Source organism: Ursus americanus, chromosome 6 (genome assembly GCF_024610735.1).
Source record: "Ursus americanus isolate L20-20 chromosome 6, mUrsAme1.1.p, whole genome shotgun sequence".
NCBI lineage: Eukaryota > Metazoa > Chordata > Mammalia > Carnivora > Ursidae > Ursus > Ursus americanus.
Genome location: NC_142132.1, coordinates 10,104,419 through 10,119,025, shown reverse-complemented (window position 1 = coordinate 10,119,025; position 14,607 = coordinate 10,104,419). Strand labels below are relative to the sequence as shown.

At 47.2% G+C, this 14,607-nt stretch overlaps 1 protein-coding gene across 20 annotated transcripts in view; it reads right to left on the bottom strand.

Annotated features, from left to right (window-relative positions):
* Nucleotides 1-14,607, bottom strand: part of FGFR2 (fibroblast growth factor receptor 2) — a 101,200-nt gene that overhangs the window by 29,380 nt on the left and 57,213 nt on the right. For 6 of the 20 annotated variants that reach the window (XM_045803292.2, XM_045803295.2, XM_045803297.2 and 3 more), the window contains 3 exons: nt 7,359-7,549; nt 4,702-4,846; nt 2,446-2,642 (listed from right to left, as the gene is read on the bottom strand). In XM_045803292.2, coding sequence (XP_045659248.1) covers nt 2,446-2,642; nt 4,702-4,846; nt 7,359-7,549 — 533 coding nt within the window. Of the gene's footprint in view, nt 1-2,439; nt 2,643-4,701; nt 4,847-6,059; nt 6,208-7,358; nt 7,550-14,607 lie in introns of all 20 variants that reach the window. The other 14 variants (XM_045803296.2, XM_045803288.2, XM_045803298.2 and 11 more) reach the window with 3 other exon arrangements.

Sequence of the window (14,607 nt, the reverse complement as noted above, 5' to 3'; positions counted from 1 at the left end):
ATTGCAAATAACTAGGGAGAACCCGTCCTCAAGACATTTGATTACAGGCTCACCTGTCGCCAGGTAAAGGCATGCCTGGCATCCCCGTGGTATTTTCTCTGTCATCAACATATCTGCCGGCCTTTATGGGGCTTTTCATTCCAGCTATAGTCCAATAACGCTCTTTTATCCAGATACCTGACAGGCATCTCCTTCTCCACCAAAGGGGCCGTGCTTATTGTCGGGGTGCTCTTTGTAAAGAACCGCACATCCATTTTAACATATAAGAGGAGGTGAGGTGTGTCAACGTTCCCCCAAATAAATTAATCTCCCAGAGATCCTTTTTCCAGGGCACTGGTAATTGTCCACCTTCCTCTGCTTCTCTTATTCTACTTGACTCTACTAAAACCCAAGTCAACGACATTCCAAATGATGACCCCCAAATAACCTTGGCAACACGGGTGAACGTGACAGGCCGTATCCTGCATGGAACCTGGGTTAGACCAAGCACTTGGGAAATTATGATAAGGGAAGGAAGAAAAGGAGGGAGAGAAAAGGAGAAAACCTAATGTTCCCTTTGGTTACACACGGGGAGAGTACAGGAAGAATGACCAACCGGGGTGGAGACAAAGAAGAAAGGCCAGCCAGCCAAAGAGACATGCAGATACAATGACTAGGGTTGAGTCAAGGCGATGTTAAGGGCAGCTGTATCTTTTATGTTTAAGTAAAAAGAAGAGCATTGTAACAGTTTCAGAAAAAAAGATGAAATCATTATGGGCCAACGGTCTAGCTACACCAAAGTGCAGGTTTCCTCCAGAAGGTAGCATTTTCCCCTATCAAAAAAAAAAAAAAATAATAGAGATGGGAACACCACTCCCTTCTCCAACTCCTGAGGTCAGGTTCTCAAGATGGTGGCTGGAAGAATGGCCCAGAGGTAATTGGAAAGGAGGGGGAGGGGAGGGCTGGCCAGAGCACCTCAAGGTCACTGAAGGCACCATCTGGCCATGTTAAGAAGAGTCAGGCAAGTGGCCCCATCATTGCTTCTCTAGAAGGCCCCAAGAATGACAGTGGTGTCATTTTAATAACGACGGCATTCTTGGTGGCAGGAGTCACCCAGTGGGCACCTTTATTCCCCTTGCTCTAACACAATCTGGGCAATCACTTGCACTTCACACACACTCCAAACGCTATCCTCAGCCTCTAAGAAGAATAAAGGGCCGCTTGATACATGGCTTCAGAGAAGTCAACAAGGACCCATTCAGCCCGGAGCTTGGAGCTGGGTTGAGAACAGCCAGAGCCATGCCAAAACCGCGGCTGGCCAACTGGTTCCTAATCCGTGCTAATGCTTGATCCAGAAAATGTCATCGCCACCTGAAGTCCCAGGAGGGGCAGGGCTGGGATTAACCCAGAGTTTCTCGGAGTACATTGCAGAATCACCTAAGGACCTGCTTAAAATACAGATTCCTGGCCCCATTCAAGATCTACGGAATGAGAATCTCGGGGGCTAAGACTAAGGAATCTGCAATTTTAACAAACATCTTGTAATTGCAACAGAGCTGCTGAGTTCGCCATTTTACTTGTTGTCTCAAAAGAAATTCCTCGATCGGAACACAGTTCCCAACCCTTTATTTGTGAACCCTTTCCATTCACATCTGCCTTCCCCTCCCATCTTCATGAACAGAGGAAGGAGTCAAAGCACATCCTGTCCCACTCGGCTTTGCAGCTCTGGTTAAACGCAGAGGTGTGGAGGCTCGATCTCGCCCTGTCTCCCCAAAGCAAAACGACACAAGCAAAACGTAACCACCAAAGACCCGACACGGGGTGAAGAACAATCTGTTGCTCATTCAATATAAAAATCTTTCTACCACCAAATCCACAGCCACACTTGTGAACGATTAACAATAACATATTATATGCATACATTTCTATTTTAAGAATCAGAGAGGTCGAGCCAAAACCCAGTGAAGAAAGACATCATAGTCTGGTTTAAATCAAGCTGTAGTTCAGTTTCATCTCTAGGGCATAAGTTTCTGACCTTGATTTAAAAAAATAAGTCAAAGAGAACTAGAGTCCCTCCCTTTCCAACTAGTGGCATAAGCCTGTCTCAAAAACAGCATTAGATCACAGCGGACAAAAGTGGCCTATGATTCAAAAAGACCGCTACACTTGAGCCTCAAACACACACAAGGGCATCGCCTCCCCGTGTTATTTCCAGTCCTACCGATGAGCTCCCAGAGTCTCACACCGTCATGCTTTCTTGCCTTTGGAACTTGACTCAGTTGACCCCACAGATGCCCCAGGACCTGACTCTCCGAGCCCCAAACACTAACTGGAGAGCCACCGAGAGGCATGTCGGGACAGCTAGCAGAAGTAGATGATATTGCAGCCGAGAAAAAGACCTGAGGGCTGGCTGGGGCGCGGGGGGAGGAGTACATTTCTTCAAACTCTTTATCTACTTTCTGTTACCTGTCTCCGCAAGGGGATGCGCTTGGTCAGCTTGTGCACAGCTGGCTGGCTGCTGAAGTCTGGCTTCTTGGTCGTGGTCTTCATTCGGCACAGGATGACCGTCACCACCATACACGCAATCAGGAAGACCCCTATGCAGTAAATGGCTATCTCCAGGTAGTCTGGGGAAGCCGTAATCTCCTTTTCTCTTACAGGAGCTAGAGTGTAGACCACAGGGGAGGAACAAATAAGCAGGCCACAGAGTTACACGGGGTCGATGCATCCTGGCATAGCTAAACGAATCACAAGGTGATGACCGTCCCCAAGCACAGGCTTCCCAATGACTCAATGCTGCGGAATGGCACGGGCTAAGGGCCTGCCATGCACCTCTCCCAAATGAATGTGAGTAACCAAAGGCTCCCCGCTTGACCACCAGGGCCCAAGCGGCCACTATCTCTAGCCTCAATGGGCCTCTGCAATCCAGTGATCATGATGGATTGGTTGCCTCCAGGACACAAAGGGCAGGCTACAGGGCCACATTATATCAGACATTTGGGCAGGGAAGGGCAGTTAACCACACCTATGGGGGGGGGGGGGGACTGTCTTCCATGGTGGTCCCTGATGCAAACCAAATTAAAAATTCGTAAATATAAACAATGCCCACTTTTACATCTGAAGAGATGGTAGGTGCCTCACTCTTATTTGGGTAAGCTCTTCCAAAGGAAGATGTGATGGGGTGATTCACCCCAGATGAACACACTTCCACATGAAATGAAATAAATATTCATCTAGTAGGCTGGTCCGGAAAGGTTTCAAATTTCTTAATACAGTGCGGCAAATTATTGAACTAAATAAACAAATGCACTGAATTTAAAGACCAAATTGTCTTTAATATAGAATCATGATGTCCATACCATGGAACGTTTCTAATAGCCCTTAATCAATTACCATTTAAGATTTGTGTTTTCCAAAGGTTATACTGAGGTCACTACAACTTTTCTCTTAAAGAAAAAACAGAAACGGTTTTATGTGTGAGTACCCATCTAATGCCTTCACGTGGCACGTTCTTAGGTCAATTTCCAGTAATATCTGCTCTCTTCTCAGTCCTCAATGGTCATGGAGCTACAAGCAGTGTATTTCCAAAGGGTATTTTTTTCCAACTGCATTCTTAGTTAATGTGCTAGTACCGTCAGGCAAATTGGTTAAGAGGCGCCAATTAGGCCCCTGCAGAATGCAGTACTACAAGTAAAAGCAAGCTCAACGTAAGAGGCATCTCATTGTTTCAAAGCAAATATTCACAGAGCAGATTCACAACAAAAGGGGAAACGGATACAATGGTATTATTTAAAGCTTATACATTTTAATCGGAAAAATACTTGCAAGACAGTCAAAACTCCCAGCAGCACAGCACATAATGATCAATTTCTTTTGACTAGATACAAAAATAAGCATGCAGGTAGGCACCATACTCTAAAAATAAGGAATTAATAACTGGAGTGGAACATCATGGGCTAGCAAACCAGTCTATGCAGCTTCACAAAGGAAATGGCAAAGAGACAGACGCATCAAGATCGTGATTATCAGGAAAAGCTCGACTAGGACAGAGATGTCGGTTAAAGATCCAGACAGCAACAGTATTTAGGCAACAGGGCTTTGTTGATGTTGATTTCTCCACAGGGCGGAAATAACATCAAGCCCGAGCTGGCAAGAGCATGCTTTGCAGGAAAAGCAAACGGAGGGTCCATTTGGTTGCAACATGCGGCAAGCCACCAATTCCCGAGGTAGGTAACACACTGCTTCTGTACGCCCTGCGTGCCAAGGGGTTTCTCCCCAGGCATCTCAACATACATCCATCTAGTTGCATATCATTAAAAAGAGAGAGTGGAACAACGTAATAAAAGTACATACGGGATTTTAGTGAAATGGAATTGAAATGAGAAAAAATTACTTTGAATTTTACAAAGTAATTTCCACTTCTTCCTTAAGAGAAACGCGGATGGGTGAATTTATACATTGACTCAGTGACTCACTGAAAATATAAGATCCCTTTGGGTTTTAAGGATGAAATTTCACTTGATCATAAATGTGAGTATGGGATCTCATTGTAAGTGACTTTCCAAAGGCAACTTTCTTATCCCCAGGGGATAATTTTCAACATTTTTAAAAATCTTTACGCCAGGATAAAAGGGGCCATTTCTGAGAACAGAAGCTGTGTTAATTTTATAGCAATCAACCAAGAAAAGGGGAAAAACCACGGAGAGAAAGAGCAGTATATACCTGGCAGAACCGTCAACCATGCAGAGTGAAACGATATCCCAATAGAATTGCCCGCCAAGCACGTATATTCCCCAGCATCCTCAAAAGTTACATTCCGAATATAGAGAACCTCAATCTCTTTGTCCGTGGTATTAACACCGGCGGCCTAGAAAACAGGGAAGCAAGAGAAAAGGCTAGACAACACAGGGATGATCGTGGAGGGAGCCGTGGAACCATGAGGCATTGCGCCAGGGGCTCCGGCAGGTGCTGGCCACCAGAAGATTCCGATCGCAGCCCATCCACAAAGCCCACAACCGAGAGACACTGAGCGACACTGAGCAGCTCGCCTCCACAGGCCCGTCACCACACCGGCTTCACCACCTAGACATGCATGCAATCAGACGCATGGAAAAATCAACCCACAGAGATCCGTTCTCTTGGCCTTTGTGTTGCTTTGGGTTTAGGAATGGTTTTCCAAAAGTATAGCACCCAAAAGTCCTAGCTGGGTTCTGGTCCTGTTGGCTGCAGACTCCCACCTTGAGAAAAGGATGGTGCTGAATTATTGCATATAAAGCAAAACCCTGGAGACACGCCCAAGGGGACGCCCGGCACGTCCTTCCAGCCCTGTGGGAACCAACCAGGGTGGAATATGGTGTCGGTTACTGGACTCTGATTTTCACATTTAACCATTTTGACTCACATGGCATGAAAGAAAACAGAAGAAAATACGATCTTGGTAGCAAAAAAACTGGGTTTTTTTTTTTCCCTTCAATATAAACATTTGAGTGTGAGTCCTGACGAACGAAGAACATCAGCTGGTGCCTTCAAGACCGTCCACATCCATTAAATGGCTTATGCTCTGATTCAGGAGAGCAAGGTCAAGGACAGTATCTCCTAAGCACCCATTACGTAACCAACGAAATGACATCTGCTGGAAAAATGATCACATGCCAATATTTCTCTACCAGTCTGGGGCAAAAGCAGCTATGAATTCTGCTGATAGGCAAATGTCACAAATTCAACAGGCACGCCTGTGTGCGTTTAAAATGCTGATGATGTGCAGTCATGATGGGGAATGTGCAGCCCAAACAAGACACACCAGAAGGAACGACTTAAAAACTGGGTGGGGGCGGGGAGTGGAGGGTAATCTTTAGAAGAAATGAGAGCAAGCACTTTGAACATCGTGGGCATTTTTCCATGGCTGCTGGCGTCCTACCAGCTGCATCACCGAAGAAAGATTATTACGAATACACCAAGGCCACAGAGTCATCCTCTAAGCTGCCTGCAGTCTCCCAAAGCACCAAGTCTTTTCAGCTTCTATATCCAGCCTTCTTTTAAAAAAAACAAAAACAAAAACAAAAAACACAAAACATTGTTACCTTGCTGTTTTGGCAGGACAGTGAGCCAGGCAGACTGGTTGGCCTGCCCTATATAATTGGAGACCTTACATATATACTCCCCAGCATCCGCCTCAGTCACATTGAACAGAGCCAGCACTTCTGCATTGGAACTATTTATCCCCGAGTGCTGGAACAGACACAGGAGAACAATATAACGGCCAACCAGGAAGGACTTTGCACTGTCTAGGGTCCCACCACCAACACACCACCAAAAAAACAAAAACAAAAAAAACAAAAAAAACCCCAAACTCCATTAGGTCTAAGCAGCTGCCTTAAAGGGTTGTGGGCTTAGACAGAACAAAATAAGCCAACAGCTGACCCGGTGGAGAGGGATGGAAGGGCGTGGTCAATGCCTAGCAGAAAGGACCGTGGTTCCCCAGGCTGGTGATCTTTTTCCAGCTCTTTTGATCACTGGGATCCTCAGCTGGGGAGAATACCTCGTCGGCTGAGAGTCCTTCGTGGAGCTACCTATGGGCAGCTATTCTATGGGAAGACTGTTCTTTCTAAGGACGTTCTCCACGAGCACGTAAATGTGGAGACGCGACAGGCGGTGGCTAAGGAGGGGCTGTACCTGCCTCTTCCTATCACCACCCTGAAGAGCGAGACAGACCTAAAACTTGAAGAGGCTGATGCCATCACCACGTCCCCTCTTTAGTGGGGACTTGCAAGGGACCAAATACGAAATACAAGGAGAAAGAACGTTTCCTTGTTCAACATTTCACTGGTGCGAAAACATTTTCTACAAGTTCATTGCCTACACCACATGTGAATGAATTTCAAAGGCTAAACGCCTTCTTTTAAAAGTAAGACGTAAATTGCTTCTGACAGATGGCTACTCCAATTTGATCCTCACGTCGCATTAAGAGAAGTCGACATCGGCGTAACCGTAAACACCGGTACCACGCCTCGAGCTTACAAAGCTCTTTCAGTGCACGCCATCACGTGGATTCGGCACGGCCACCCCGGCGGGGAGACGGCACCACGATCCCCATTTTCATAGATGTGCAGCTAAGCCTTAATGTCTCGTCTGATAAACAGCTGAATTATTCGGACTCCCCCTTGAATAGCCCTTCCACTGGCCTGCTTCCCCCCCCCCCCCCGCCCCTTGCAATTTTGCCAGCGAGCCTCATCATCTGCTAATTCCCTACCACACTCTCTACTGGCCGGTCAAGGAAGAGAATCCTCTTCTCACAGATCCAACGGGAAATCAAAGAACCCGTCCCCACGTCCGCGACGGAGACCCCAGGGTGGGTCCCTTCGGATTCAGAAAGTCCTCACCTTCAGCACCTTGAGGTAAGGCAGCCCGTCGGGCCCGTATTTGCTGCCGTTCTTTTCTACATGTTTGATCCACTGAATGTGGGGCTGGGCGTCGCTGTACACTTTGCAGACGAACTCCACGTCGCCCCCGACCACGGTGGAGGCGTTGGCCGGCAGTCCCGCTTGGAGGATGGGCCGGTGTGGCGATCGCTCTGAGGGGGGGGGCATGGGAAAGGGGGGGAAGACGAATAAATAAGTTGTGCTGTCCAGAAGGCTGTTCGTGAACACAAGCCAAAAAGGCCTCAAGTCTGCTGGCTGACTCCTTTGAAATAACACCGCGGCCCAATGCATAACAAAACCGACTTCAAAGGAGACTGCTGGAGCGCGACCCTTGTAAAAAGAATACTTATTTAGAAAACAGAAAGAAGAACTTCTGATATCTCGAGTTATTGGTTGTCCGTGGCCACCTACCGAACAAGGGGAAAGATTTTATTTTGACAATCGAAAGGACACACGGTGGGGGAACGGGGGCCTCTTCACTTGTCCCACTTGGGATAATATTGGAGACAGAGGACACCCATCATCTTACACCTGCAAAAGTTGCTCTTCAGTTTAGAGGGGGTCTCTACAGAAATCTTGTAGAGGCAACCAGGTCAAGGTACATGAGAAACTGCAGGCAAGAGCCCTCAAGAATCTGGTTAACAGACCAGCCCGTTGCATGAGCCTGTCCACAAAGGCACTAGAATCACAAGCTGGCTGCCATCTTGTTACATGGCAGTTCGGTCAGGAGCCATACATACCCAGCCAGCCAGCCAGCCAGCCAGCCACAAACGTACCATCCCACCCCACATACCTGCACGTACAAGCCACCCTATCGGTCTCCCCACAGTGCAGATATCACCGCCTTTAACCCCCAACTTAAAAAATGGCCAAGGGAAAGAAGGAGATCCCAGCCAACCCAGCACACCAAAGATGCCTCCACCCTGCACCTGAGTATCCCTGTGCAGTGGACTGGAAATAGCAAATTAGAATGATAGATATCTAAACCCTTCTCTATTTGGGCCTTTCAGATTAAAATATCATTTGGTGGAATTTGCTGGACACAAGCCAAACCATGTGTAAATTGATTTTAATGCACAAGTCTGCTGGTCTTTAAAAACTTAAAAAAAAAAAAAAAAAAGGAAAGGAAAGGAAAGAAAGAAAAGAAATGCTAGCGGGTTACTCTTAGCACATTTCATTCCAAAATCTCCCATCGCTTCGGAGACACCTAAGCTTTCACATTAAAAAGATAAGGATTTCAGAGCCTCCAAAGAAGTCATTCATTTGCCGGACATTACTCTGTAGGCTGAGCAAAGAACCCAGAAGTCCTACTTTTGTGGACAGAAAATCTCAAAGCTAGGACACCTCCAAACATTATCAGAAAGCCTCACCCTTCGGCTGACGTGCCATCCCCGTGATGGGCCTCATGGCGAGCCTCCCAGTCAGGTGTGGCTGCCAGCTAGATGCCAGGGACACCCGGCATGAAGCTGGCAGGGGCAGGGCTGCTTTAATCCCGGCTAGCCCCATCCACGGGAGAAGAACAGAGCTAAATGCGCGCGCGCGCACACACACACACACACACACCTCATCACGCCTCCTCCCACGAGGCTCCGTGGGAGGGGAAGCGGTCCTCTGGGCTGGATACTGCCAGCCAAGCTCACAAAATCCACTCCTTTCCACATACCTCATATGGAGGCGGTCTACTCTTTCCTGCAGAGAAGTGAATTTTAGGTATCAGTTCATTCCCTGGCTCAGTTTTCCAGTTTTGTGTGCGTGTGTTTGTGTGTTTTAAGATAAATATTTACAGTGGACCTAAATATTTATTCTTAGAAACAAAGGTCCTATAAAATCTTAAATGTCATAAGCCAGATCAACTGAATTTCAAACCAAGTTCTCCTTCTTAAACATACTTGTTTCCAATAAATCGTTTCACAAGCAAACATTGTGCATGTAATACCAAATAATGATGCCCTGGGAACAATGAGCGCTTTCATAAGGCCGACATCGCTGGCCTGCGCCAGCCTTCAACAGGGAATGTAGTCACTGGGGCGACACTGGCAGGGCCCATTCCCGAGCTGCAGCCTTGTTTTACTTGTGGTCAACGTGCTGCTGCGTTCCAGTTATTAAGTTATTCCATTGCTATCCTGACTATTTTCACCAAGGGGGGAAAAAAAAAGCCCCTGCGATGGTTTAATGTTATTGCATTTGCAAATTACAGCGTACCAAATGTTACTGCTTGCAGTCCTGAATGTATCCTTTCAAATTTTCTCACCTTATACAAAATAACCTCTTAACCACCCCCACGTCCCTCCGCCCTTTCTCACTTTTGGTACAAAAACTGCAAGTCGGGATTGCTCTGTAATCGAAACCTTACACCGTCTTCCAAAACTTATTACAGCTGCCTTCAGTATAAAATGAAACCTTAGAGAATGTTATTTAAAATGTTTTTAAAAAGTCAGTAGGCCTCATGTTTCGTTTCTCCACATCAGGCTTTGATTTCCTTTGCAACCTTATTCTCTGCCCTTAAACAAGTCAGAGACCAGGCCCCAAACATCTTGGAAAAGGTCCCGGGATGCCAACATCTGCAGAGCTGTGCTTCTTCTCAGATCCTTCAGCGATCACTCCTCCCTGGTGTCTGTCAGACCCGAAAGAACAGTGATCAGCAGGAAGGGGATGACAGAAATTAGAACTCCTGTTCTAACTTCTGAAAGGGGGGGGACAGGGTGTGGGCAGCAGCTCCCGCAGAGATGGGACCCCCGTGGCCAGCTCCCCAGCAACAGGGAAGTGACGGTGGGCAGGAGGACCCCCTTCCCCAACAGCTAATGTGCTCCTCCCCGGAACCTCACCAGGCCCTGGGCAGAGCAAACCCCTCAGGTTCCCAACGCTTTGGGCAACAGGCCAATATAAAAAGAAGTCAGTGAATTATCTCTGGGTTACGGACGAAAACTCAAGAGCTGGCTCATCTCTCGGTCTTCTACGTGATAACGGAAATCACAGCTTCTCTACCAGGAAGGTTTTACGGTTTTAGGCAAGGTTCTCTTACAGCACGTTTAACTCTCAGATCTTACAGAAAACAGATTTTTCTCTTTCCAGAGGCAGTAAAGTAAATGTAAGGAAAACAGAAAAGCTGACGAGCGGCTCAACCCCTGCATCCTTACTGCGATTCTGAAAATACACTTTCTGAGAGCAACAGGTTGCCGACAGACAGTGCGCAGACCCGAACCAGGTCGAGCACCTTTAAAGGAGTGGCTCTCGGGCCCCTGTGCGAATTCCAACTTGAGACAGAAGGGAACGAAGCCCGGCGGGCGCGGTTGCTGCCGATGGGACAGTTGGCTGCCCGGCTGGAATGAGGTTCCACCAAATCGATGCGTAGTAAACACAGACTGAAGTGCTTTAAAAACACATTCTCTCCCCCGCGAGTTCTCTCTCTCTCACTCCCTTTTGTCAAGAGCGCCAAGTGAGTCCACTTTCCTAAAGCAGAAGGCCCAGCTGCTGCAAGTCTGAATTTCGAGACTGACCCTCTCAAGTCCTGCTCTGACGCTGGGAGCCACAACCAGAAAGAACAGGCGGAAAACAGCCTGCTCCGTTCCAAGAGGTAATTATTGAGAAAGAGAAAATACCTGAGTGACAAAGAATAAATCTTTGTTAATTGACCACTGAAACTTTATAACATGCCAGTCCTCCTCTGGACATAATAATATGCTTGGCTCATAAGAGATCTACAACTTTTGCTCTGACATAGCAAAGGCCATAAAAAACGTCCACGGAGCAGAGAGGCCTCATGTCTACAGGCTCAGTAAATACGCATCCCGGGGATCAGAAGGAGACCAGGTTCTTAAATTACACCTATAAATTAATCAAGCCCAGAGTTGCTGGTTTCCCAGCACACATTGGTCTCCTGAGTATTTCTCCCCAAAAGTTCAGCAGTGCTTGCCACAAAGAACCATTTCAAAGCTGTTCTCTCGGCAGCAAAACACCCAGAGACTCGAATCACGTGGAGTGCCAAGTATTGATCTGGAAACAGCACGTCTCCTGCTCTGGGGCACTCATTCATGTAAGGAGTGTAGAGAACCTTGCCTGCTCTGTCCTTAAATTGAAATCAGAATTTAATTACCCTTCCTTTCCAAGGGGCAACTCCAAGGGGCTGAATAGGGAAAGAACGTTCTACGCGATTTGGAGGACAAGTGAAAACAACGGAGAATTCTTTTTCTAAAAGCCTGGCCTCACTTGTTTTCTAAAGAGTAGGTAGTTGGTTGCTTTTGTTGCATAAAAAACTCACTAAACCAGTCAGCGAGAGGGGATCAAAGCCCTCTGAAGTCGGAGGAGCCCAGTAACCTGCCAGAGACCTCACACTAATTGCAATTAGTAGAATGAGTTCATTGCCTTGTCAAGACTCTACCTAATGCACTCAACACAGTCAGGAGAGATCGAGCTGGGTTCTGAGTTTTGTTCTCCCTACATTTTCTCCAGCCTCTAGAAATCGGCACAAAAGACGATCAGAGCTAAAAATGATCAGTAGGACTGATCGCTTTTAGAGATTGGACTCTTTTAGAAAGAGTCCAAGTACCAGTAGCTGGTATTCTGACTTGTCATCTTCTAGAACAGGTGGAGCGGCCTGGGGTACTGAACACCCAGAATAACTTTAAAAAAAAGGAAAAAACGCCTTTTTGTAGAAGGTCACGGTATGTTGCGCTCTCTCTGTCCCAAGCTTAGCTGAGCCTCAGTTTCCTCCTGTCTGGACATCTGACCCTGAATGTCTTGCGGAACTGGGCTGGATGGGGATCCAGCTGCCTCCAAAACATCCACATTTTTCCTACGGAGAGAGCAAAAAAGTCTGCAGACCAGGCCTGTTTGGGGAAAGCCACGGCGGCTTCCCTCCGGCGCTGAAGTCCCTTGGTGACTTATGGAGGCTGCACCATGTGAAATGCTAGAAGGAAAACACCACTAATTCCTTTGTGCTTGCTCGATGAGGTGGAGAGCGGAGTGAAGTGCTGGCCGCGGCCGAGCGGCCTGGGAAGACCAAAGCAGGTGGAGGCAAAGTGCCTTCCCTAATTAATGTCATCGACTGTATTATGTGGCTGGGGGCTGAGTGGCTTCTACCAGCTGGGTGTCAATTTAGGTCTTCTCGGGCAAATTACCGGAGCCGGGCTGTGTGTTATTTACACCCCAAATGTTTATGATACCCTGAGCTCTGTGCCTTCAAAAGTTAAACCGGAAACGGAAGACTCTTCGATGACCACAAAGTTATGTCCAAGTGAGGTTCAAAGAGAGACGTGGCTTCCGGGCGATGGAACGTCCTGGGCATAGGCGCTGGTGATAGTTGCATAACCACGAGAATGTATATTTCATGCCACTAAGTTGCACGTTCAAAATTGACTCACATGGTACATTCTGTTACATATGCCTTGCCACCATTCTTTTTAAAGGGAGACGCGGCAAAGAGGACATCATCACAGGGTGAACAAGACCTACTTCTAGGGTCATGGAAAACCTGTCTTCTCAGTTAAGTGTATTGACCTTGTCCAGTTTACCGAGGGCTTTTCTCTGTTCTGACACAAAGACTCCACACAAGGGCCCTCCCTGTCTTGTGCTTGGTTTTCACACTGACGTAAAGCTCAGACGTCAGTGTCCCCAGGCTCGCTCCAGTGGTGCTGGGGTAAACACAGCTGAGCGCAGTCACACTGGGAGCCACATCACAGAGCCTCAGCACCCCGCCACTCGTCATAGGGGGTGCAACATCTTTCAGGAATCTAAGACTATCAGCTGGTGTCTGCATAGCTGGGTTTCCTCCACGGGAAGAGCATGCTGGAAACGTTTCTTCAAAGTCCCGGAATGAAACATACCTTTCTGCTGAACTCCAAAGCAGAATGTCTTCTCTCAAATGATTTGCAGAGAAGCTAAAAATCAAGTCACTGGGGAGTCCCCAAAGACAGCAGCACTCAAAATGAAGCTCTTTAGGTTGCAAATGTTTCACTGACATCAGAGAGGATCCAGTTAGCCAAGCTCTAGAAATCTATCCCAGAAAGAGACTCACCCAGGTGGCCACCGAAGATGTGTACAAAGCTTGCCTCTTTTGTAACTGGAAAACAACCTGAACACCCACCCAGGGGAGAAATGATCAAACAAATCACACTACATCCATGACACAAGAGCATACGGGTCACGAGTAAGAATGAAATCAGACATGGAAAGAAGTCTACAAAAATAACGTTCACAGGTCAATCAACTTCCACCATGAAAAGGGCTTCATTCTAGAGGAAGTCTAGAAAAATCTATCACACTAATCTCTTCGGGGCTTTATTTTGTTCCTGGGGTGGTTCAAGCAGAAGTAAAAGTTTTCAGCCCAACTGGCCAACGAGAAATGCCTCCCTTTGGTACAAACTACATGAGAAGTTAAACGATAAAACCTTATTTTGTTTTCTTAGCAGCAAACTCAGACCCTGAACATAGAAGTGATTCTCGATACTCCTTGCTGTCAGCGTCACCTACAGAGAAGCGTCCAAATAGTCCCCCAGCCCCCGAGAGGCTCCACTTCTCACTGTCTGAGCCTGCTGGGATGCCTCAAGCCAGCCTGCAACCCAGCCCACTCCCTACTGCACCTTTCACAGCCAGAATGGTTTTGTTTCCTTTGGCCAAAACGTAAAATGCAAAGGACTGAATCCTTTACTTTTCAGCCCCAGTCCAGAGTATACATTGAACCCAATAAAATGAGGACTTCCTTGGGGCACCTGGGTGGCTCAGTCAGTTAAGTGTCCAACTCTCGATTTCGGCTCAGGTCGTGATCTCAGGGTTGGGAGATCGAGCCCCATTTTGGGCTTCGTGCTGGGCGTGGAGCCTACTTAAGAGTCTCCTTCCCTCTTCCTCTGCCCCTCCCCCCAGCCCTAACCAGCTCCAGTGCACTCTCTCTCAAAAAAAAAAAAAAAAGGAGAGACTTCCTATTTTAAAGAAAGCACAACCGCCAAATGATCCTTCTGGAATAATATCCAACACCTGTCTTGCAAAATATCACTTTCAACCTGATACGAGGGGAAACAGGTCTGGTGCACAGTCTGACCTGTTGACTTGTATACTTATCTACGATGGAAAGGATTATGGGAATCCTTGTGTGAGAGAACCCTCTGAGGGGGAGGCTCTGGAAGAAAGAAAAAGTAGTTTTATCAAGAACCAGAAATCTCCACCCCTATCTATCACCATCTCGCTGTGGCAGTTTTGAGGTCTTCTGTGCTGTGAC